Genomic DNA, 24,485 nt, shown 5'->3' with positions numbered 1-24,485 from the left:
TTTACATTTATTGATTTAGCAGATGCTTTTATCCAAAGCATTTTATACAAATGATTAAATACAAGCAAAGCGATATATCAAGCAGAGAACAATACAAGTAGTGCTACAATATAAGGTTTATAATTGAGTTCTAGAGAAGCAAAGTGCGCAGAGTAGAGGTGTAAGAGCCATTGTAAGTTTTTTGTTTGTTTGTTTTTTTGTTTTTGTTTTTAAATAATAAATAATGTGGGGTTGGCATTTTAGGTGTTAGTTAAGTGCTCACGTAAGAGGTGGGTCTTTAGCTGTTTTTTTGTTTTTGTTTTTTTTGGAAAATATTTGTTATCAATTCAGTATACTTAAAAATAAATAAATAAATAAATAACAACAGAAAACTGTTGCCATGACACTTTTGAACACCAACACCATGACACACTGTAAAGTCTGTACATGTTTATAAGAGGATATGTGGCTGAGTGATGATTAGCTGAGAATTGTTATCTTTGTTTCACAGACACGTGTAGCATGACTGTCCTGTCATTCCCATTTTTTTCTCTCTCTCTTTTTTTTTTAACTAAACAAACCAAGAAGAAATGCACGCAACATAGTTATTTTAAAGGATTATATAATTTCATCTGTGTTGAGAACATAATGAATGAAAGGGAAGTCAGAGAATGTTATAATCGGAAAATTAATTTCTATGCTGCAGACAAATGAAGCCAGTCCAGACAGGGTCTTGTTGTTTACTGTATGTACTGTATGTTGGTCCTACACCGCGATGCCTACAGCTGTTAAACTGTTTTGTTGTGTTGGTTTTATAATGTATTTAGAAGGTGTCTACTTGTATAGTGTGTATATATCTTGTATTTTGTCTTTTTGCGCTGTACCTTTTCCTACTTTGCACTACATGTCTGGTGATTCTTTTGTACCACACTGCTACCACTTTTCTGTAATATATCGAGGCCTTTGATAAAGCTTTTTTCTTTTCTTTTCTTTTTACCGTATACTTGTATATGGCTAGAATGGCAACAAACCACTCTTCTCTGTATATCAGTTGCCATTTTAACTATGAATTAATGAACTCAGGTTTGTCATTGAATGTTTGCTTTCCTCGTTTTCTACAATTCAAATAGGCCTACATTCCTTTAACTTTTTAATTAATCTTTTACTGTTCGTTTCTTGAATTTGTTCACACCAATCATTCCAAAAGCTGTGGCTACGTGGGTGGAGCCTGACACAGTCATCCAATAAGACATTCCTAACCATCGGAAATGCATATTATTAACCAATCATATAGCACTAAAGGCGTGGCCTCTGGGAAAACGATTCCGCAGCGTCACACGTCCTGTTGTCCAATCAGCTGTGGCGTGTAGTGGACACCGCCAAGCTCAGTTTTCGCTCGGACCGGAGAGGGAGTAGTTTGTACACCAGTTACGCTTTGGTTCATTCAGCGCTACTGGTACATCACAGAAGACAAAGCGTGAATGCAGTCAACTGTAAGCTATTTCACACTGGGTTTAGCATTAGCACAGTTTAGTGAACGTTTACTTCTGGAATTGAAACACAGTCGCATGTACGCTCACTTGGCTAGAGCGTGTTATCTTTCATCAACATTAGCTGGGAAGCTAAACGGCTAGCAGCATTTGCCAGTTAGCTCACTGCTGGCTAGTTAGCCGTCCCCAGCTTCAGAGGGAGAGAGGGAGAGAGAATAACCACAGACAGTCGTTTGCATCGCCGGCTAGCTGTCCTTACTTCCATAAAGATAATCTGCACAGGAGAGACAGGACGCCGTGTTCATCGCTATATCGCGGATAAGAAATATCCAGAAAACTAGTTGCACCAGTGCGTTGTATATATATATTTTCCAGGTATGCGATGTTAAAACGGTTCACTGTCTTGAACATGATCTCGACAGATCTGATGGGTTTTCAGCTAATTCCCTCTAATCAACAATAGAAACGTTACTATCCGAGCATTTATATTCTATGCGAGGTTTACATTGTCATGTTTGAAACCATCTTATTTAACGGATGCCTAGCTGAAATATATAAACATATAATAAAATATATAAATGAGAATGTGATCAGTGGCTGATGATCAGGCCTGTGACACATGAACAGTCGAGAAACACCAGTTGGCTTAGCATGTAAAAATGGCTGACCTAGCAAAAGCACGGGGCTGAGACATTTTTTTTGCCAGCCTGCTTTTTCTAACACAGCTCCTCTGTGCAAATATGAATTGTTCTCTGGTTAAAGAAACGTAGTCGTTCTCCTAGAGTTTAGTTTCGTCGACCTTCAAACCTTTACAGTATTTGGCTGTTCCGAGGTAAGTTAACATTCGTTTGGAGAAAGAGATTTAATGCGAGTACAAAGGCATGTCTTGAACAAATACAAGCAACACTTGGGCTGCTAAACAGTGTTTATTTTCCTTTTCCCGAGTGTGTTCTGTACAAATGAAGTGTTGGTTGTGGAAAAGCAGCTGCTGCCTTGCTGTCTCACTCGCATCCATTTTGTTGATGCAAGTTAGCTAGCTGCTGGAGAAATAAAGAGGTCAGGGACAGGAGTGAAGAGTTCATCGGTGTGGAGTGCAAACTTTTCTCAACCGGTCGGTTGCTGGAGCAAGATTTTAAGTATAATTACAAACTTTTATACAGATAGTAATTGGATTATTGTTTCCTGTTTTGAGAGGGGCATTCAGACCTCCTCTTCCTCTATTCTTAAAGCTAAGCTAGCTAGTGAGCTATGCCAACAAAACCCCAGGACCTAAGAAGGTAGGGTGCTCAAGACAGTGTTCAGGCGTTAAGTTCACTGTAAAGTTTGCCTAGTTCACTTTCTAATCGCGGGTCTGTGCGCTGAGCTTGGCTTCGGTCAGTGGGGTCCTGCTTTGGAGCGGATGGCCGACAGTGAGAGCGTTTTGTGCGCATTTCAATGCTGCAAAACAACGTGTTTCCAGAGCTGCTAGCTGCACGGCTAACTCTGCTAGCATGCTCCACATTGTACCTCCTGTCTGTGGCCCTGGTTGTTGACGGGTTTTTTTTCCCTTCCTCCCTCAAGAGCAGGGATGCATAATGTCGTGATTAGCTCGCATCTTGCGACTCATCAGTACGTTCACATACACTTAAAAACTTCGGAAAGTGCCCGAAAGCCAGGGCTACAGAGAAGCACTTTATTTATTTGCAAAACAAGTTCTCACGAGCCAGCAGAACTTGGTCATATCGTGTGGTTTGAGTAAGTTTGAGCTAAGTGTGCACACGCAGAGCAGTGTATAATCACCCGAGCATGTGCTGTTTAGCACGGCACTGCTGCTTGGGTTTAATCGGTGGCGCAGAAATATATTTTACTGAACGTGATGATTATTGCAGGTCGGGTTTTTTGCGGATTTGTGCTATGAATAGATCCCAGTCGTGTCGCTGCACAAGTTATTGGCAAAAGCCATGAAGGCAAACTGAGGCCTACCAACATGCCCCCTCGTTTTGAGACCAGCTAAAAGTTGCAAGGCCAAATATGTTTCATGGTGCATGCACTCAAACCAACCAATATAATAGCATTTTCATAACCAAAACTAACTAGTATTGATAGTATTGTTTTAACCAGGTTACGTTGTACTTATGTACTTTTGTGCCAAAGGCACTGTTTCATTTCCAGGCGTACGTTGGTGTGAACATTCGGCTCTGCTTCTCTGGTTAGACCCAGCCTTTGCTCCTCGTCCCCAAGGATCATGGCCAAAGATGTGAGTGTTTAATTTCTGCTTTTGGTTGCATGTGTAAGACTTCTGTCAGCTTTGCAACGGTGGTTCTCATCAGTCTGTTCCTTCTTTTCCAACAGGCTGGTCTGATTGAGGCCAATGGGGAGTTGAAGGTTTTCATTGACCAGAATCTGAGTCCAGGCAAAGGTAAGGAACACCCCAGACGCTTTGGGTAGACATGGGCTGCGTCCGAATGTCCCTACTATCCTACTGTACAGTTGGGGAAAAGCAGTACGCCATAAGAGTAGTATGTCCGAACTCTCTGTATTCATAAAACAGTAGGCGAGAAATACCTGGACGTCCTACTGCTTGTGCTGAGATTCTGCCGTATGGAGGCAATGCACATTGCACACTGCACTATACCATAAGGCAACGGGACCAGAGTGGAAGAGCTGTCCAAATTTTAAGTTGTTGGTCACGTGACCATACCAACATGGCTGATGTAATATGTCCAGATTGTATTCATAGTACACACATATACACAGATGGCAGAGCAGTAGGTACTGAATCGAATTCTGTAGATACCGTCAAAGTGTGTGATTTTGGACACAGGCATGATTTATTTTAATTTTTTTAAATAGTGGTGTTTAAAGTTGTAGGTAGATTGTTTCTTTGCATCGCATTTTGGTTGCATTGTTTTCTGGTCTTCAATGCTTGGAAATGTGGTGAGTAAAATGGATTTCTCACCACTTAGTTTTTTTTTCTTTTAGGAGTTTTGTCTTTAGTGACTGTACATCCACAGTCTGTTGCAGTAGGAAAACAACTTCTGCCAAAAACACTGGGCCCTTCAAATGTCAACATTGCTCCTCAGATGGTAAGTACGGGATGGAACAATGCAAAATACATAAACCCACATTGCACCTATCTCAGTTCCTGCTTTTAATGCTGGCCTTTGGGCAATATTATTAATTACAAAGTAATGCACGGATCCCACTTTCAACACAATGCCAATATGAGAGTACTGAGTAGAGTTGGGGTACTCGATCCGGACTCGAGTCCAATTATGAACACACACGGGTAAATTTGTGCTCGAACTTGACATGGACTCGACTGTACTTGGAAAAATTTCTGAGTCCGTGTCAAGTTCAAGCACAAATTTACCCGAGTGCGTTCATAATTGGACTCGAGTCCGGGATCATGTGTACCATGAAAAGAAAGATAAATAACAACATAAAATGTAGATAACAAGAAATTAATGAATCGCTCCCTGCCTGACCATTGTGTGCGTACGCACAGGAAGCCGCCTCATCATGCGAGTACCGAATTGAGTCCTCTTTAGCGTCTTATTATTCTTGGACAGTCAAATAAATACACATCATGTCAAAATTCAGGTCTGTCTGAGTATTCATGCAAACACTGTTATGTCTTAAGTGAATGTAAACAGTTTGGTAAAAAATCGGAGGTGTGTAAATACAGTATATTGGATCTGTACGTTTGGTCTTAAAGTGACAGCAGTCTAATAAACCTGCTGCTGTCTGTGTCATTAATGTTAATCAAACAACAAAAGACAAAGAGAAAATCTCATTAGACTGAATAACTTCAGTAAATTTAATAAGAATCACTGTATGTCATACAGTGAATATCTTATTTTACATTTAATTGCTTTATTCAATTTCCATAGTATTTCTTACTTTGAATACTACTGATAGACCTACCTGAGAAAACATATCGTTATCATGAAATAAGATTGTAGTTATATCACCCATGCCTAAACATTAGCATATGGTTATTCCAGTCTTGAATTTCACGTAAAATGTGAAATGTATTTTTAATGTAGTAAATATCATAAACTCTGCTGATTCGGATTTTTTTCCCCTACATTTTAGGAATTCAAATGAAAAAAGTTACAAGAACAGAGCTGTGTTCAGAAATGAGTTTCTTGTCATTCATAGACAGATTAAAAGCAGTAATAAAGCATGAAGCTTGTTGTTATGACCTGCTGCTAAATGTAACTCTACTCTGTACTCTCTCTTAGCCTATATAACTGTGGGGGAGAGGCATCAAATCATTGAAATGTCAACTCGAACTGGAGGACACAATATAGTGTGATGCAACAACAAAACAGAATAATTTGTATTTTCATACATTTGTAATATAATAAAAGTTATATATATATATATATATATATATATATATATATATATATATATATATATATATATATATATATATATATATATATATATAATATATACACCTCTATATCCCTTTTTTTCTTTGAAACCATTTTTTGATAGGAAACTAGTTGAGGTGCGATGACATGAAAGAAAAATATTAACTGGCAGTGGCAAGATGTAAAAGTGGTATTTTTTGTTAGATTTATGTTGCCATTGGTTTGTGAAGGTTAAAATATTGATTAATTTAACAGCTCAGTGTTAAGTTTACAATTGCAATTTCAAATCATTTTTCAATTTAATTACTTTCTGGACTCGGACTTGGCTATTAAGGACTCGGATTTGAGTCCAACTCGACCCCTTTTGGACTCGGACTCGGACTCGGTTGGTTAAGGACTCTGTCTCGACTCGAACTCGACAAAGGTGGACTCTGACCCAACACTAGTACTGAGTATCAGCTGACAGTGACTGGATACAGAGGTGACTCCCTGCAATCTTTCGTTGACAAGTTATGTAAGATACAAGATATGTGTTGGCTACAGGCTTTACATTGTTCACCTCCAAGATATCTGATCAATCAACATCATACACATTCTGATGTCCAAGCCGAACCCACACCAGTGTACTGTTTTACAGCAGTATTGACCCTATACTCCAGCTCCATACTCCAGTATGACCAGTACTCAGTATTTGATGAGTATATCCTTGTATGTTTAAGCAGTACAGTCTTCTGAGGAACTTTTGTATCATAATGGCATAAAGTGGCTGTTTTTGACACCATCATTTTTGTCAGGCAGCCGTTTTGAACTTTTGAAGTTGTTCTGTATGCTGTCCAGGTCATTGGGACACCTCAGAGGCCAAGTGGGTCCAATGTGCTCCTAATGAACAGTCCTCATACACCCAGCTCTCAGTTCATCACTCAGAGCCAACCTACCGATGCCTCCCCATGGTCCTCAGGGTGAGTCGGCATCAAAGCAGTCCCTTGAATTAGTTGTCATGAAACATGGTTGATTGTCATTGTGTAAAATAGACTACAGAAATGCTTGTGGCGGTGTATTGTTGTACACGTAAGTCCTCACTGTTTTGTTCTAATGTCATGTGTTAATGTTGCTGTGTCCACAGGAAAAGAAGTAAGAAGGGGGAAAAGAATGGGAAAGGTCTGAGGCATTTTTCTATGAAGGTGTGTGAGAAGGTACAGAAAAAGGGTGTTACCACGTACAATGAAGTAGCAGATGAGCTGGTGGCCGAGTTCAGCTCTGGTGACAACCACATCTCCCCAAATGATGCGGTGAGATTTTTAATGTGACCTCATTGAGACCAGCCTATCATAATTAGTCTGCTATTTTCTCTCATGTCCCAAAAACAGACCACTAAATTAAACTTTAATGTTTCTATTTATGTGTCTCAACCCCAACTTGAGTACTAGCATTTTAAAGTCTTGTTCACCCCTAAAACGTAAAGATTTCATTCCAACAGTGACGTAGACATTTTTTTCAGCTGGTATCTGATTAGACACTGAATTGATTAGGTTTGTCTGTTTTGTTATGGTACATAATTATCCAACAACTTTATCAAAACATGCATTCACTGTGTGAGGAAATCAGATTTAGCTAGCAATGATCATTTCATCTGTAGAAACAATGATGCTCTTTTATCCCTAATCCTCTACTCTCCTTCTCTCCAGCAAGTGTATGATCAGAAGAATATTCGGCGGCGTGTATATGACGCTCTCAATGTGCTGATGGCCATGAACATAATCTCAAAGGAGAAGAAGGAGATCAAGTGGATTGGTCTTCCCACCAACTCAGCCCAGGAATGCCAGAATCTGGAGGTGGGTGATTTTGTTCTGTGGGGTGTTGTCTTAGCCAAGCACTTGGTCTCAAAACCCATCCAGCATGTTCTTCATGCAGCAGCCGACCAGCGCTTTAACTCAGGATAGACTGATCAGTTTACCCCTGAAGCACTTTCCACAAGTGTAACCAGTGGACAGTGTAACAATTGTTTGACGCTATATAGCCAAAAAATTGTGGGCACCTGACCACCACACCCATATGTGGTTCTTCCCCAAACTGTTGCCACACAGTTGGAAGCACACAATTGTTTAGGATGTCTCTGTATGCTGTAGCATTACAAATTCCTTCACTGGAACTAAGGGGCCCAAACCTGTTTCAGCAGGACAATACCCCTGTGCACAAAGTGAGGTCCATCTAGAATAGGATTTTCAAAAATCACATACAAGTGCCCGGTGACTACAAACGTTTGGCCATATAGTGTATGTAATAGACAAAGATATTAACCTGGCAAAAAGGAACTTGAATGATGACTAATTTGTCAACATTCATAAAGTCTGACAGTATGTAATGTACACAAATCAAGTCACATGAAATAGACCGAAATGGCCTGTATTGCAGGGTACTGAATGAAGACACTAATTCTAAGCAACAGAAAGACTGAATGCATAAATGATCAACAATACTAGACTTGCGTTCTCGTTTTACTGTTTTAACACTGAAATCCAAACAGATAATCAAGTCTGATTGGCTTAAGATAAATATTAATGTGTGAATGCTAACGTACAGAACCTCCTTAATATAGTACCCGCTGACTTCTTTCCGGAGGTTCTATATTAAAATGATCCCAATAGAGTGCTACTTGGCAAGACTAGACTAAAATATGATCCCAAGTACAACAAAGTATTACATGAAAAGTTGACCGCCAACCAATACAGGACATAATGATTGAAGACATTTGAGTCAACTTGCAGTTCTTGCCTGGGTTCCCACTGAAGCTAAGCAGGGTTGAGCATGGCCAGTACCTGGATGGGAGACCCCAAAACTAAGGTTGCTGCTGGAAGTGGTATTAGTGAGGCCAGCAGGGGGCGCTCACCCTGTGATCTGTGTGCAATGTCCCAGTACAGTGACGGGGACACTATACTGTAAAAACAGCACTGGTGCTGCTGCTGCTGGTCTTTCGGATTAGACATTAAACCGAGGTCCTGACTCTCTGTGGTCATTAAAAATCCCAGCACACTTATCGTAAAGAGTAGGGGTATAACTACGGTGTCCTGGCGAAATTCCCCCATCGGCCCTTATCTGTCATGACCCCCCTCCCCCCATACAACGTAAAAGCGCTACATAAATGTAACTAACTTTGCATGAAATGAAAAATGAGCTGTTAGGTGGTTGACAAGTACCTCAGTGTTGCTTTTTCTCTTCTAGGTGGAGAGGCAAAGACGTTTAGAGAGAATCAAGCAAAAACAGTCACAACTCCAAGAACTTATTTTACAGGTAACTTGTGAACTCTGGAACTTGGTCAAGTTTGTTTAGCTAATTGTGATTGTTCTTCAAACTAATGCACTTTACTTTCGAATGTGCCTTTAGCAAATTGCGTTTAAGAACCTTGTGCAGCGTAACCGTCAAACAGAGCAGCAAACAAACAGACCACCACCAGAAAATTCAGTCATTCACCTGCCCTTTATCATCATAAACACCAGCAAGAAAACTGTCATTGACTGCAGCATCTCCAATGACAAGTAAACACTAATGTTCTGTTTTCCACCTTAGTAAAACTTTGTGGCTGAATTTATTTACTGCTATGAAATAAATAATTACTCTACATTTAGTTCCATTAGTGAGACATGTTTAATGTTGGTTTAAGGGCTTTGTTTGTTGCTTTCACTTTGTCCTCTTCTCCTGCTTTCTTACATATCTCTCTCCTGTGCTGCCATGCAGGTTTGAGTACCTCTTCAACTTTGACAGCATGTTTGAGATCCACGATGACATTGAGGTATTGAAACGCATGGGCATGGCATGTGGCCTGGAGGCTGGCAAGTGCTCTGCTGAAGACCTCAAAACCGCCAGGAGCCTGGTGCCTAAAGCACTGGAGCCTTATGTCACAGGTAAGTAGCCCATAACTTTGTGTGCACTGAGCTTCAACATAAGTTTGTTTTGGCATTTAATGTGTTTGGTTTCACCAAAACTAGTTGTGTTGGTGTGCAACATGGTGGTGCAGAGTAGGGGGCACGGTGGCTTAGCGATAAGTACATCTGCTTTGCAACTTCGGGGTTGGCGGTTCGATTTTCGCCTCTGCCATGCATGCTCCTCCAGGTACTTGGTGACTGGTACATTCATGATGCAAAACTCCATTCTACGACATCCCAAATGTGCGCTATTCGTTTTAGGTCTGGTGTTTGAGGAGGCTATTTAAGTAGACTGAACTTGTTGTCACATTCATGGAACCAGTTGAGTTGTGCTGGAGATGACTTCTTCTTTATTACAGTGCATTATCATGCTGGAAGTAGCCATAATAAGACTGGTAAATTATGGCCATTAAGGGATGCACATGGTCATCAACAATCTTCTGATAGGCTGTAACATTCCACAATGCTTGATCGGTATTAGAGGTCCCAGTGTGTGCCAAGAAATCTTTCCCCACACCATTACACCACCACAGTCACCCTGAAATGTTTACACAAGGCAGGTTCGGTCCATAGATTTGTGCTGTTTAGTTGCCTTATTTTACGCTTCATTATGCGCCATACATTGTCAATTGGAGACAGGTCAGGACTGTAGGCAGGCCATGATAGCATCCGCATTCTCTGCTTTCTCGCATTCTCTGCGTTGTCCTGCTCTGGATGGCAGCATATGTTGCTCCAAAATTTGTACATATCTTTCTGCATTAATGGTGCCCTCACAGATGTGCAAGTTACCCATGCCATGGGCACTGACACAACCCCATACCTTGACAGACGCTGGCTTTTGGACCTGATGCTGATAACAGCGTGGATGGTCCTTTTCTTCTTTGGGCCAGAGAACACAACGGCTGTTTTGTCCAAAAACTATTTGAAATGTCGACTCTGCAGACCACAAAACACGATTCCACTGTGCTACTGTCCATCTCAGATGAGACCGATCCCAGAGAAGTCGGCGGCACTTCAGGACAGTGTTGATGTATGGCTTCTGCTTTACACAGTAAAGCCTTAACTTGTATCTGTGGATGCAGCGGCAAATGGTGTTGACTGACAAAGGTTTACCAAAGTATTCCCGAGCCCATGTCAGGATATCCATTACAGACTCATGATGGTTTTTAAGACCGTGACGTCTGAGGGATCTGTGATCATGCGCATTCAGAAGTGGTTTTCGGCCTCGCCCTTTACTAACCAAGATTTGACTGGATTCCATGAATCCTTTAATCATATTGTCCACTGTAGAAGGTGAAATGTCCAAAATCCCACCAATTTATCTTTGGGGAATGTTGTTCTCAAAGTGTTGGATTATTCGCTGATGCATCTGTTGGTAGATTAGTGAGCCTCGACCCACCCTTGCTCTTATAAGGACCTTATATACTATGATTAGACTATTGCCTCACCTGTTTCACATCACCTTCTTATTTCAACTTGTCACATTGCTATTAGTCCTAAATTGCCCCGTCCCAACTTTTTTGGAACGTGTTGCATGCATCAATTTCAAAAGAAACGTTTATCTTCAAAAAAAAATAAAACAATGCAGTTTATCAGGTAAAACATCAAATACCTTGTCTTTATATGTTTTTGTTTAAATACAAGACAGTACATTTTCAAATCACCTCCTCTTTGTTTTTATTAGCATTTTCCATACTGTTCCAACCTTTTCGGAATTGGGGTTGTATTTGTCTATGTAAAAAAAAAAAAAAAAAAAAAAAAAAAAAAAAAGGAGGCCAATTTGGGCTATACTTGCAAAAGGTGGCAAATCCAACTAAAGAATTTTCACAGTGATGTGGCTTTTGCATATCTGGATAAATTCACTGTCGTGTCAGTGGAGTGCAGATGTGAATTTCTCTAGTGAGGATTTCCGCAGTTGGTGCAGTGCAGAAGTGGTTCATGCATAGTTTTATATAAACGTAAAATGTTTCAGATTCAAACCTCTGTGGCCTATTGGAGATCAGCAGACATGTTTAATAGTTTCTTTTTGGTATTTTTGTGGCTTCAGCAAAACTTACACCTGCTTAAAAGAAACGATAAGCAAGTGCATTGGAGTCATACAGTACTGTTTTTTTTTCTTTTCTTTTTTTTTTTCTTTTCTCCCCCAAAGGTGAATGAAAGCAAATTCTACTGCTAATCGGTTGTCTTCATGTTTTCTAGTGGATTATTGGTGGAAAACATCGTTTTTTAATCCTTTTTTAGTTTATGTTGTTCAGTTGCATTTTACTATAATTATATATTTGTTTAGTAAATTTATGTAGACCTTTTGTGTACCATGTAGCTGCCAAATGTGCTGTGCAAGTAAAGAGAAATATTTAATGAAGCATTATACTGTGTAGAAAACATTTTTAGTTGACAGTATTTTGCTAAAATATTCACTGTGCAGGCCAAGCAGTGGGTTGGTGTTGAGTATCTCAAATGATTTTTCTTTTGCAATGCAGAAATGGCACAGGGTCCAATCAGTAACGTCTACATGACAGGGACTTCATCTGCCAATGGGAGTCGCTATCATGTCAGCAGGTGAGTCAGATTTTCTGCTTCAGAGAATTGGTGATCTGTGGACATAGCAGCCAGTAGACATGTGACTTATTGCCGAATGCTTTTAGTCGTGGGTTGCCAGACTAAGAGTTCAGAAATTTCAGTGAAAGTTGTGAAAGTTCAGACTGAGTGGCTGTGTGTTTTAGAACCGTGCAGTTAGTACTTGAAGGTTAATAGTTTGTTTTTTTTGTTGCTGTTCTTCTGTCCTTAGTGAAAGTGGAGCAGACGGAACAATGGCCTCCAGCTCCAATGACTCACACTACAGTGGTTCTCGGGTCGAAACCCCAGTTTCTTACATGGACGACGACGACGACGATGACGATTATGATGAAAATGACGAAGATGACTAACCCTCAGGCCACACTTCCTCCAACAGCTATATTCATGGGGTTTATTGTATACACACAAGCTCCCTCTCCCCGTCTGCTACTAGCACACCTTTAATTTTCCCTCTCTCTCTTTTTTTTTAATTTTTATCTTGAAGGGCATTGAGAAGCATGGGCTTTAAAGAGGTGTGTTGATTTCATCTAGCCCTTTGTGCTACATGGCTTAGGCTGTTAAAACACAACACCGTGCTAGTGCAGATTTTTGGTCCCGATAGCTCTAGTTTTCAAAAAAAAAGAAAGGAAAAAAAGGACTTTTATGGGACCTTGAAATTGCAGCACTATGCCATCCAGTGTCTGCTGGATTTAGCATGATTTACAAAAAAAATACCCTCTCAGCCAGACACCAACCTGCTGTTGGAGAATGTGTAGTGTGACCTATGTGTAACATAGTTAGACTATCTGCTTTTGAACAATTTTGTTATTATTATTTTTAACGTGCTGGCCTATTCTGAAGATTCAGATGGTTGCCACCTCCTAGGCTGTAGGCGCAAAGAATCGGCACAGCCAGCTTACCATTTCGCCCCGTCGGGGCAGGTCTCTGGATGTATGGACACTTTTTGTAACATTGGAGGAATTCATTTTTTTGTTTTTGTTTGTTTTCTGTAGATCTCATCCGTGTGTGTGTGTGTGTGTGTGTGTGTGTGTGTGTGTGTGTGTGTGTGTGTGTGTGTGTCGCTTCCTGTTATTCTGTGGGCAGCTGTTGTAGGGAGCTCTGTTGAACAGCCTTTTTTTTTTTTTTTTTTTTTTTTTTAAAACCCCCCCCCCCCCCTTTCGTTGTTTGAGCTTTAGAGGTGAACCTCTCCCATTGTTCCCTCTGTTTTACAACTGACAGGAAACCAGAGAAACTTTATTATCCACTGAAATTTATAGGAAATCGAAGCTCCTGAAGATTAGTTTCTCATTTCCTTTCCAGGTCAGTAACACTACGGAGTATGTGTGATTGTTATCCCAGTATGAGGGGTGTGTGTGTGTGTGTGTGTGTGTGTGTGTATAATATATATATATATATATATATATATATATATATATATATATATATATATATATATATATATATATATATATATATATATATATATTTATATATATATATATATATATATTTATATATATATATATATATATATTTATTTTTTGGACTCCCCTGGAAAATGTAAAAAAAAAAAAAAAAAAGGAACTGTTGTAATGACTCCAAAATAACTTTTCTGTAATCTAATATAAAGTTTGGAAATTAAAATATAATGTTTTAAAAACATTGAACTCAAGGTGTTTATTGGTGACATTAATGTAATATTACTAATTACAATAAACCTTATATATTTGTGTTTTGGTCCTGGTTACCTGTTGAAGGAGAGATGCTTTTTGAATAATTCCCTAGTCAGCAAATCTAGTTGCCAAAGAGTGGTTCAATGTATTTACAAAAACAAATTTCTTTGCATCTAGCAACATAGAAATATGAAATGATGGTATTTTCAGAGGATATAATCCTCAGGAAGGCCTGCCTCTTATCAGTTTTTGTAAGGTCTAAGAAGGCTTAGAGGCCCATGTCCCGTCATGCTGTGAATGTCCAGCCACTCCCCCCCCAAGCTTTCTTATGCTGGTTGATTTACTGTATATCTCAGCAAGTGTTCACATCATTCAGCCATTCTTTTAGCCTGAACTTGACAGTTGCTGCCTGAAGGTGGCACTGTGAGCTTTAAAATGGCCTCTAAATTGTTCACCAAGAGAATGTTGATTTCCTCAATGTCCTGCAAATTGGGTGAATTGTAATCTAATGAGGTCAATTTGGAACAGTGTTCAGTATGATCACCTTTTAAAAGCCGTTACATGAAAGCGATGGTCAGTGCAACAAGAATCACAGAAGAGGGGCAATGGCACGCTGCAGGCATTGCTGGCTGCTATGGAGAAACTGGGTTTTGGTATACTAGCAGGACAGATCCAAGATCTCTCTCTTGACCTGTAAACCCACAGCGCAAGGCTGAAACCTATATTTAATGGTGCAGGGACATTGTGACTCCTTCAATGGAAAACAAAAAACCCATTAGGCTGTCATTCAGGAAGTTTTGGTGGTGTATTGTTTCAGTTCATCAGCAGTGTTGTTCAGTTGGATCTGAAAAAGATACTTCAACAAGGGTAGTATGGACCTTTTCATTGGTTTGTTGTGGTCTTTATTTATATAATATAATAAAGGTTGTAATTACAGCCCAAGTATTTTTTGTCACCTATACATGTGTGTGTGTGTATATACACGTGTGTGTGTGTGTGTGTGTGTGTGTGTGTGTGTGTGTGTATATATACACACACTGGCCTTTTTATTAAATACACCTACCATATGTGCACTATGTTGCTGTCCCCGTAGTCAGGCCCCATCATTGGAAACCCTAGACAGGATACCAATCCATCACCGGGCACAATGGAACAGACGCACACAAATGAAGGACAATTTGGAAATGCCAATCAGCCTACAACACATCTTTGGACTAGGGGAGGAAACTGGAGAAATGTGAAGTTGCCTCCACTAAAAATAGGAGTCCACCCAGGTTCGCCAACTTCTGAGTGTCCAGGAATAAATGTTTTTAATTTTTGTATTTTTAATTTTTTTTTTTTTGAAAGCAGGTTCACTTTGCTTCGCAATACTAGAGTATTTTTTGGATAATATGGGAATCAATAATTGAGACACTTATGCTTTGATGAAATAGGAATGCGTTTATTGATACATAGTCTGATCAAAAATTTAATCTGAAATGTATATTTTTGTAGTATAGCCTAGGGCTTCATCTCACAACATTGAATAAAAGAATAAAAAAAATTTGTTTTTGTTTTTTCATTTAGAACTGTCGTATTCACATAAACATTGGTGCACAGAAAAGTTATCAGATCAAATGTAAGTAATTAAAACTAATTACCAGTAATTCTGCCATGTGGTGTTTTGTCACTCATTTAAATATACATACAAATTTAAATATACATAAATTTACAATTAATCATAGTGCCATGCTTAAGTATTCACCACTGTGAACTTTTGTAGTGGAATTAAAATGGACATAATTGGGATCTTTACCTCTGTCAGACTAAATGTAGAATGTTGTTGAACAGCAATTTTCAAGTCTTGCCACAGCTTCATTAGAATTGAGTTTTACTTTGACATTTTTAAATATTTTTATGTAATTTTGTGAACTATATAGGCAAGTTTTCTTTTTAATCTAGTTTTAGTAGTTCAGTTGCTGTCTTTTGCTCTTGGTGTCTTCTCACATTCACTCTTGTGCAGTGGCTTGGTAGATTCGCACCATCTCCTCTGGAACCTCCACTAGCAGTATGGTGTTGAAGGCCGCCTTAAAACTTTCAATGAAATTCAGGTCTGCAGCAAAGCGGATCTGTTCAAAATCACACAACAATCTGATTCAATTATTAAAGGATTATTATTAAATAATACATGGGCTAGTGTGATGAAGGAACCTCAGCTACCTGTTTGTGTACTTTTATTTATTTTTTTATTTGTATTTTTTTTTCTTTTCTATATAGTACAGACCTTGTTGGCCCAGAGCAGGGTTGTTCCAGGTTTGCAGAAGTGCTTCATGGTGAGTAGAAGCTCATCCAGACAGTTGTGGTGATAGACAACATCTGCACATAGGATGTAGTCATAGTTATAGATAGAACTGGGAAAATGATGGTCCAGGTCTTCCCCCCAGTTCAGCTGGGCCACCTGAGGTGTGTACTTGCAGCGACCCCGTGTGTTGCGTGAGAGATTGAAGTTCAGATTGTCCATGATGTCAGGCAGATCTGTGGCAGTCACCCAAGCACCTAGAAGCAACGTAGCTCAGAAAAGTTTTAATGAGAAGATCGTTCTCTGAGTTGGCCTCATTATAGGTAAAAGTATTTAATTGCTGGTGCTGCCATTTTATTTTCAAATTTATTGTGCTTGAAATCTTTATTCTGTTATATCTCTTACATCTATGCTTCTAATTCAGCCACATTTTCTTCAGTGGATCTTTACCTCACTCACCCATTAAACAGGCCACAATGGACACCAGTCCTGTTCCTGCTCCTAGCTCCAGCACTGCCTTATCTAGCAGACTGATATGCTCATGATTTGCTTCCAGGTACCTGCAGAGAGCCACTGCCTAAACACACATTATAACCAATTCTCATCATGTTAAGAAATACCAAACCTGTCTTTCAGTCACTTCAATCATGTGTGTTTGTTTTGTGTCAGCTCTCACCCCAGGCCAGGTGAGTGCACCATATGATTCAAACGATTCTTGGATGCTGATCTCATGGCCAAAAAAGCAAAACCTTTCTGTTCCCAATCCTGGCTCCCAGGATTTCCGTCTCTTCGGGGACTCTCCAGCCAGTACTTTGCTATCCAAATCCTCTGTGACAAAAGTAGTATATCAACACAAATAAGCATCATACACCTAGCATACCCGTGTCCCCCCAAAATACAACTCTCATTAAATCAAAGGAAATGATTGTATATAATTTCCACGTGCTTTCCTGTGTGATGTTTGGATGAGGTTTGATGTGATCTGGATGCTTAGTACTTCTGTTCTTTTGCCCAGTTGTAAGGGTTTGTCTTCCACCTGTTGCCATTGTAGAGTCCACTTCAGGTATCACCTTCACTCAAGGCCACGTTTCAAAAACTTCTGGCAAATACATTATTCATGTTTTTCATGAGTTTACAAAAAACATCTTTGAATCATGTGACTTTTTTTAACAACCTATGTGCAGAGCATCTCTATATTTACATCATTTATTAACAACATAAAATGGAATTCATAGATATCATTAATGACATGGCAATTTTATAAAAATTCTATGAAAAAACATCTGTCCTCACTGTTTTGCAATGCACACATAATCCTTGTCCTATGTTATTGCACTGTGAAAACTACATAAGAAGCAATTAATTAAATAAAATTCTCACTTACGTTTGAGTTGCTTCTTTCAGTGCTACTTTGCAGGAATCCACGCTCCCACAGTCCAGTTTAAATGGCTGTTCGTCTTGACTGTTGGCATCATTTGGGCGTTGGGTTTATAAAGCTGCATTATCTCCATGTTTCACCCATGGAATCACTGAGCTAAATTTAAGATGCTCTACATAATAAAGAGAAAGAAGAGAGGAGAACAGGGCAGCCCACAGCTGCAGCTCTCTGGAAAAATCTCTAGCATGGGTTCTGTTTGTAAACAATAAACTAACTATATAGTCAGGGATTTACATTTTGCTTGGCTTTTTGTAAATTGTTTTCATAGAAGCTCTGTTTTAATCCCAAAAGAGGCTTCTGTACTACATCATATTCCATATTCCACACATAAAGACTAATGAAAAGATGTTCTGCTCTCTTCCACAACCCCATAGCTTTCATTTACGCTAAAGTTAGATTATTTATAACAGCTCTGTGGGACAGACTGAACTAGCACACAGGTTTAAAGACCTGGAAGGAGTGAGAGAACAGGACATACATGACAGGGAAATAATGGCCTGGTTAACTATATGTACCTTAATCATTTTAATTCATTTGAATGAAATAGTTAAATGCATAATGAAATACATAAATGATACCACTTCAATTTTAAAGAAGCAGTAGTGAGTGTGGGTCGAGGGTGGGCCATGTTTTTATCTCTTTATCGGAACAAATCATTGTGACAGTTTTGAACTTTCAGGGACATTTGGCTGGTCCATGAGCTTTTTTATATTTACTTTTGTTTGTTTCTTTTTTTACAAGGTGGGTTGTTGTTGTTTTTAATATAAAAACTGCAGATTTTATTTAAAAAATTTTTTTTTTTTTAAATAACTAACTAAAAAAAACCCTAAAAGTTTTGTTTGGTTGCTGAGGTTAAGGTTCAGGTTAGATTTAGACATAGCATTCATTTGCTGCATTAATAATTATATCAATGAATATAATTAATTAAATGGAAGATCCTCACAAGGAAAATATGACAAGCATGTGTGTGTGTGGCAGTGGAGGGGAGGGGAGTGCTCACACTGTGCTCACAGATTATGCATGGTAAACAATTCATAAATAAAGATATAAATAGTCTGTATTATACTTTGTCCATACTTTGTATATTGTCTAGTAACTGCCAAGTCATTTACCTCCTAACAGCATCAGCCAACAATAAACTAAACTGAGCTGTTGGACAATCATTTGGAAAATGATCAGTCCTGGGAGCTCAACAACTAATCTGAGCTCTGTACAAGGGCTATGTAATGACCCAATATGGATGCAGATGCAGTCAGTCAGGACAGAGAGATGGACAGCTGCTTTAATCTGTGTTTGGTTTGTTTGTCGATTCAGAGTAACTCCTCACTATCCAGCTATAGTTAAGTACAGGGCTTGACACACAGCAACACGACATTTGAATGTGAGGGAAAAACTCAAACTCAAGTTACAAAATCAAGATAAGTTAGCGTTATGATATCATGGCTGCTAAAGGTTTACTTGTTTTTACTGCATTTTCTCTTTTAATCTAATTGTAATAATAGTTTATGACTACTCATTGTATTTGAAGTTCTTATCACAAAAGACTGGCAGTTAAATATGGTATTAGACTGATATCTAACTGATTTAAAAATCTCACCCCAAAGCATGTTTGGTACTTGAGGACATGCAGTGTACAAAAATTTGAGTTTTACACATGAGGTTCCTTAAATCAAATGTTTAATATTGTTTCCTGGTTTATAATGCCAAGAAAAGTTTTGTCCTTGAGTGTAGCTTATCGAGCAATAGTCTTTTTTGGTTTAAATGTCAAATTTAGATTTTATGCATAATTATTGTTTATACAAGTCTTAAGTCCATATTTCTGCATGTGAGAGACAAAAAGGAATTATTTTTAATACATGTTTGTATAGACAGTATTTGTCTGTGTCTGAGAGAAATAGAAAATGAAAGTCGTCATGCATTCATTTCTTTTTAAAATGACAAGTTTATCTGTTGGTTCATCACTGCTGTAAATTCTGATACCCAGTAGTTCAAACAGCTGTTGCAGTAGAATATAAAAACTGACTTAATCACAGGGGACAAAGTATTTCCTTAATGATACACTGATGGGGTGGTGCTAAGCCTCATGCATTATTTTGATAGAACTGTCTACTTAAAAGCCTTGGCTTTAAAGAATCCTCCAACTTAATCAACATTTGCCTACGTGCCCCCGCCCACACACACACACACAACAGCAAAATAACTCCCCACAGTATATCAACTTCATCGCTGTTACTGGTAATAGAAGTGAACAGTGATGATCCATGGTCTAATTCATGATGATTAACACAGGAGACTGTTGGTCTCAGAACAAATGCTCTGTTTGAACCAGTTGTCTGTCTAATTATCCTGCAGATGGAGTGTAGAAACAGGAATTCTGGACGGGGTGAGGGGATGGAAAATGAGAATCCCAGGTATTCAGATGTGTTGGCATAGAACCACTTCTTGTTCTAAAGCCTCTTGGATACAAGCTTTTGGCATTTACCTTTGTGGGCACAAGAGTTATTTATCTCCTTTCAACAGGCCTGAAAAGTAGATACTGGGATTTGTGTAATGCCCCATCTTTCCCTGATGACATATATGACTTTGTAATGTTGATGCAAAAAACAAAACATCTCCAATACCGCCCAACTCTCAAACTCTTGACTGACCCTTTCATGACTCATCGACAATTTCCTAAATGGCAAATTAGATGTGCAAAACCTACAGTATCTCTCATCATAGTGCACCATAAAGCTTGGGGGTTCAGACCCATCCTCATCAGCAGTTACACTTTTCAGGTTTCAGTGAGGCTTTTCTAAGATCCTAATGAGAAAGCAAATACAGAGGTGGTCAAGAAGATTATGAATAGCAAAGATTCCAAAGCAGTCAAATGTTGGTGAGAATATATTTATTATAGTTGTTTAAGGTCATATAAGAAAGCACACACTTTACATCGCACTAGTGTTTGGCTCATTTACATTCATTTTTACAATACTGATCTAAAATGTTTGCTAATAAACTTTTTAAAACTTGTTAATATACCTGATATACTGTATAGTTTCAATCTTCCTGATTCAAACATTTTGTGGTGCCAAATATAGTAAGAAGAATTTCTGTATAAAGCAGATATATGATTATAAATGTGATATTGCCATATTAGGCCATTAAACCAAGCACAGTATTAGTTAACAATTGCTTGAGTGTCTCATTCTGTATGATTCCATATACTGCATCATAAAACAGTTTATATAAAATGAATATGATGTCAATAATCTGTTATGTACATAGTTTTTTTTTTTGTTTTTGTTTTTAATTATATACAAAGTAAAAGTAAATTAGTTGTATAAGATTATTAGGAACCTATTATTGCATCCATCTGAAGTGTTTCAACCTTTACTTACTGGCAGTAAAAAAGAAACTTAAAATTAAACTAGTTACAGATTTGTGATACAAAAGGATAACAGGTGAATAGCTAAATTAGCTTGGGCTGACCCTTACGAGAGGATAGGAGCAGATGTAAGCTCTCAAGTCATGTCATGGCATTCAATGAATTTTGAGTTGCCTGAAAGAAAACATTAGAACGGGGATGATAAACTGAACAAAGATCTCTGCAGCAGAATTTTTTAAAATTTCATATTAAAATTGGCCATTTTAATACACAAAATAGTGTAAATATGTAGATGTTTACAGGCGTATTTGCTGCTTAAATATTGAGTTAAAGTGTACGGTGGCTTATTGGTTAGCACGTTCGCCTCACACCTCCAGGGTCGGGGGTTCGATTCCCATCGTGGCCCTGTGTGTGCAGAGTTTGCATGTTCTCCCCGTGCTGTGGAGGTTTCCTACGGGTACTCTGATTTCCTCCTCCATTCCAAAGACATGCATGGTATTCTGATTGGCATGTCCAAAGTGTCCGTAGTGTATGAATGTTTGTGTGATTGTGCCCTGTGATGGATTGGCACCCTGTCCAGAGTGTACCCCGCCTTGTGCCCGATGCTCCCTGGGATAGGCTCCAGGTTCCCCCGTGACCTTGAAGAGGATAAGTGGTAGAAGATGGATAGATGGATGGAATATTGAGTTAAATGTAAGATTAATAATGGAGATAGTAAATGCTTTATTCTGCTTGTTGTTATAAATTTTAAGATCCATGCTTACTCAGTAACTCAACACAGTTTTCCACTAATGGGTCACTACTGATTTCAGTAATGTGACAATTATGAGTCATCATTATAGCGCCACCTAGACTGAAACTGTTATATTGCACTTTAAAAAGAGTTTATATGGGTTTACCATATGGATTCATGTTGATTTACTAGAAAAATAGTCATGTAAACCTAGAAAATTAAAGTGGAGGATTAATTTGATAGGGTTCAGTGATGTGTGATTAAGGTGTTGTCATTCCATAAATGATGCCATGCTTAATAGGAAGTGTGAATAATTCTGTGCTGGTTTGAATGATGGGCTTCAAACTTCAAGTAGTTACTCAATAGCAAGTCCTGATTACATCCATTTGACTTGACCTGAGGACATCTACATGCTAATGTTCAGTTATAGTCATAGCGCCACCTGCTGGCAACATGAACTGACATGTTTTACACTAACTCAGACATACAATGTTCAATCTGCACCAAACTTCACATATTTGATATTAATCCGTCCCTGAGGACATCTACATACCAATATTCAGTTATAGTCAGCGCCACTTACTGGCAACAGGAAAATATGTCAAAAACAACTATATAAACTATAGAAAATGGAATGGCTTTACCCTGGCAGAGCAGCCTCAACGTGCACCCGGGTGCGAGGGCCCATCTATTGATGCTTGCAGCTTTAATTAGCATGTATTTCCTGTTGCTTGCCAAGAGGCTCAGGTTCCACCAGACTCTTTCCTTTAAAGGACCCATCCTCTTGCACTAGGTTAGACCTTGCTGGTTGCTCCTGCACAGATGACTCTTCTCTGACAAAAGGTTTTGGATCCTCATGCACCACATGGCCTTGATCAGGTAACAGACCCCCATGTAGAGAACTTCTCTCCTTCTGGGGCCATTCCAAGCTGTCAAATGATACCCACTCTTGAACCGGGAGACCTTCAACCACTGCATACACAATAATGATCATGAATATTATGCTGTTTGTGCATAAAACAAAAGGAACAATCATGGCATATACAGGGAGGAATGAGGTGATGTGGTAATATACTGTTCTGGTTAAATGAAGCTTAACATTTAACTTGACATTATATTATACATTGTATTATGTTTTGGATGACATTACAATAAAATCAAAATAAAGGACTGCAAAAAACATGGCTGCTGTATTTAAACCTTATTGGACCTTACTGTATTTTAATTATTACACATGACAGTTTTATATATAAACACAGAAAGGTGATCATAAGCAGGCATGATGTTAAGTTCCTACACCTACTCTACATCTCTCAAATGTTATTAGAGCAGACATTGGATTAATAGAAAAGGACATGTTTATCATCAGCAATATGTTCTATAATTAATTTTTTATATACTCCTGTCAGTAACTAGGTCCAGTTTGTACCTGCAAGATTCAGAAACAGCCAAAGATATGTTCTCATGATGTCCATATGTCCTAAAATAAACATACACGTGTGCACGCACACACTCTTCTCAGGTCGACATTTCTGTATTATAAATTCTTTATTCTAATATTTTGAGATACTGGATTTTTGATTTCCATGAGCTGTAAGCCACAATCATCAAGATTAAAACAAAAAAAAGGCTTGAAATATTTCACTTTATGTGTAATGAATCTAGAATATATGAAAGTTCCAATTTTTAAAATTAAATTATGGAAAAAAAGAACTTTTCCACGATATTATAATTTTTTGAGATGCACCTGTATAGGTCTAGATAGTAAGGTTTTACAATCCTCCAATCTGAATAACACTCAGCTTCCTCAAAACATCTAGGTGGGTTTAAAGTTTAACATACATAATTACTGTATGTTCAATCAAGAAATAAGAATGTAAAATATATAAATAACAGCTCATGTTAGCTTGTTAAGGTTTCTGATTTTAGTTTTCTCTCCAGTCACAATGCAGAAGCCAGATAATTCTAACAAATCTAGCCTGGAATTATGAATGTCTTTGTCATCATCACTGTAAACTACAATTTTGATTATTATGTTGATAATCATAAAGTAGCAAACATATTTACACAGTATTTTGTACTGGAACAGTCACCTTTAAACAAGTTTCTGCATAGAATTCTTTGGTATGTGTGTGTGCAGAAGCATACAGTACACTAGTCACTGGCTAGTCACTTCTTTTACCCTGCATGTCTGATATGTTTTCACTGGTCTTTTCTTTATTCTGTACTGCAGTGACAATGTACCAATCCAGCCAATGTATGGTTTTATCCATACATTGTTCATACCACTTATCCTATACCGGGTCGCAGAGGAGCCTGGATTCTAACCCAGGGAACTCGGGGCACAAGGTGGGGGACACCCTGGACGATGTGCCAACTCCACTGCAGGGCATAATCACACATACATTGACACACTATGGAAAATTTCTCAATATGCTAATCAGCCTACAATGATGGAGGAAACTAGAGTACCTAGAGGAAACCCCCCAAGCATGGGGAGAACATACAAACTCCATGCACACAGGGTGGAGGTGGGATTCAAACCTAATCAAAATTATTTTGAAATAAACCCAAAACACTGGAAATCAAAATACATTCATCTCTGATGCATTCTGCCATGTATTTAAGTTCCTGACAGCATTCATCAAAAGTATATTTTCATACACTTTAGACTTGTGTACAAGCTG

At 38.6% G+C, this 24,485-nt stretch overlaps 2 protein-coding genes across 7 annotated transcripts; one reads left to right on the top strand and one right to left on the bottom strand.

Annotated features, from left to right (window-relative positions):
- The first annotated feature begins 109 nt into the window (after positions 1 to 109).
- On the top strand, positions 110 to 13,700 carry tfdp1a (transcription factor Dp-1, a). 6 transcript variants are annotated; one of them, XM_053626754.1, is made up of 12 exons: positions 110 to 1,472; positions 3,621 to 3,705; positions 3,801 to 3,867; positions 4,431 to 4,534; positions 6,671 to 6,792; positions 6,957 to 7,122; positions 7,519 to 7,665; positions 9,053 to 9,121; positions 9,215 to 9,366; positions 9,566 to 9,732; positions 12,234 to 12,312; positions 12,542 to 13,700. In XM_053626754.1, exons 2-12 carry the CDS (start codon positions 3,694 to 3,696, stop codon positions 12,678 to 12,680), a joined length of 1,224 nt encoding a protein of 407 aa, XP_053482729.1. In that variant the 5' UTR covers positions 110 to 1,472; positions 3,621 to 3,693; the 3' UTR covers positions 12,681 to 13,700. The 6 variants fall into 6 exon arrangements, with proteins under 6 accessions (XP_053482729.1, XP_053482724.1, XP_053482726.1 ...); XM_053626749.1 differs by having other exon boundaries at positions 111 to 1,472; positions 3,603 to 3,705; XM_053626751.1 differs by lacking the exon at positions 110 to 1,472 and adding an exon at positions 2,050 to 2,301 and having other exon boundaries at positions 3,603 to 3,705.
- A 2,157-nt stretch (positions 13,701 to 15,857) lies between these two features.
- mettl21cb (methyltransferase 21C, AARS1 lysine b) lies at positions 15,858 to 17,168 on the bottom strand. The gene is made up of 5 exons (XM_053627893.1): positions 17,141 to 17,168; positions 16,937 to 17,088; positions 16,720 to 16,837; positions 16,246 to 16,517; positions 15,858 to 16,090 (listed from the first exon to the last, which is right to left on the bottom strand). The coding sequence occupies exons 1-5, from the start codon at positions 17,166 to 17,168 to the stop codon at positions 15,971 to 15,973; spliced, it is 690 nt and encodes a 229-aa protein (XP_053483868.1). The 3' UTR covers positions 15,858 to 15,970.
- Between the last annotated feature and the right edge of the window lie 7,317 nt (positions 17,169 to 24,485).

The sequence above is a fragment of the Ictalurus furcatus genome, chromosome 6 (assembly GCF_023375685.1).
Source record: "Ictalurus furcatus strain D&B chromosome 6, Billie_1.0, whole genome shotgun sequence".
NCBI lineage: Eukaryota > Metazoa > Chordata > Actinopteri > Siluriformes > Ictaluridae > Ictalurus > Ictalurus furcatus.
The sequence above is the reverse complement of the archived record's forward strand: the minus strand, read 5'-3'. Positions and strand labels throughout refer to the sequence as shown.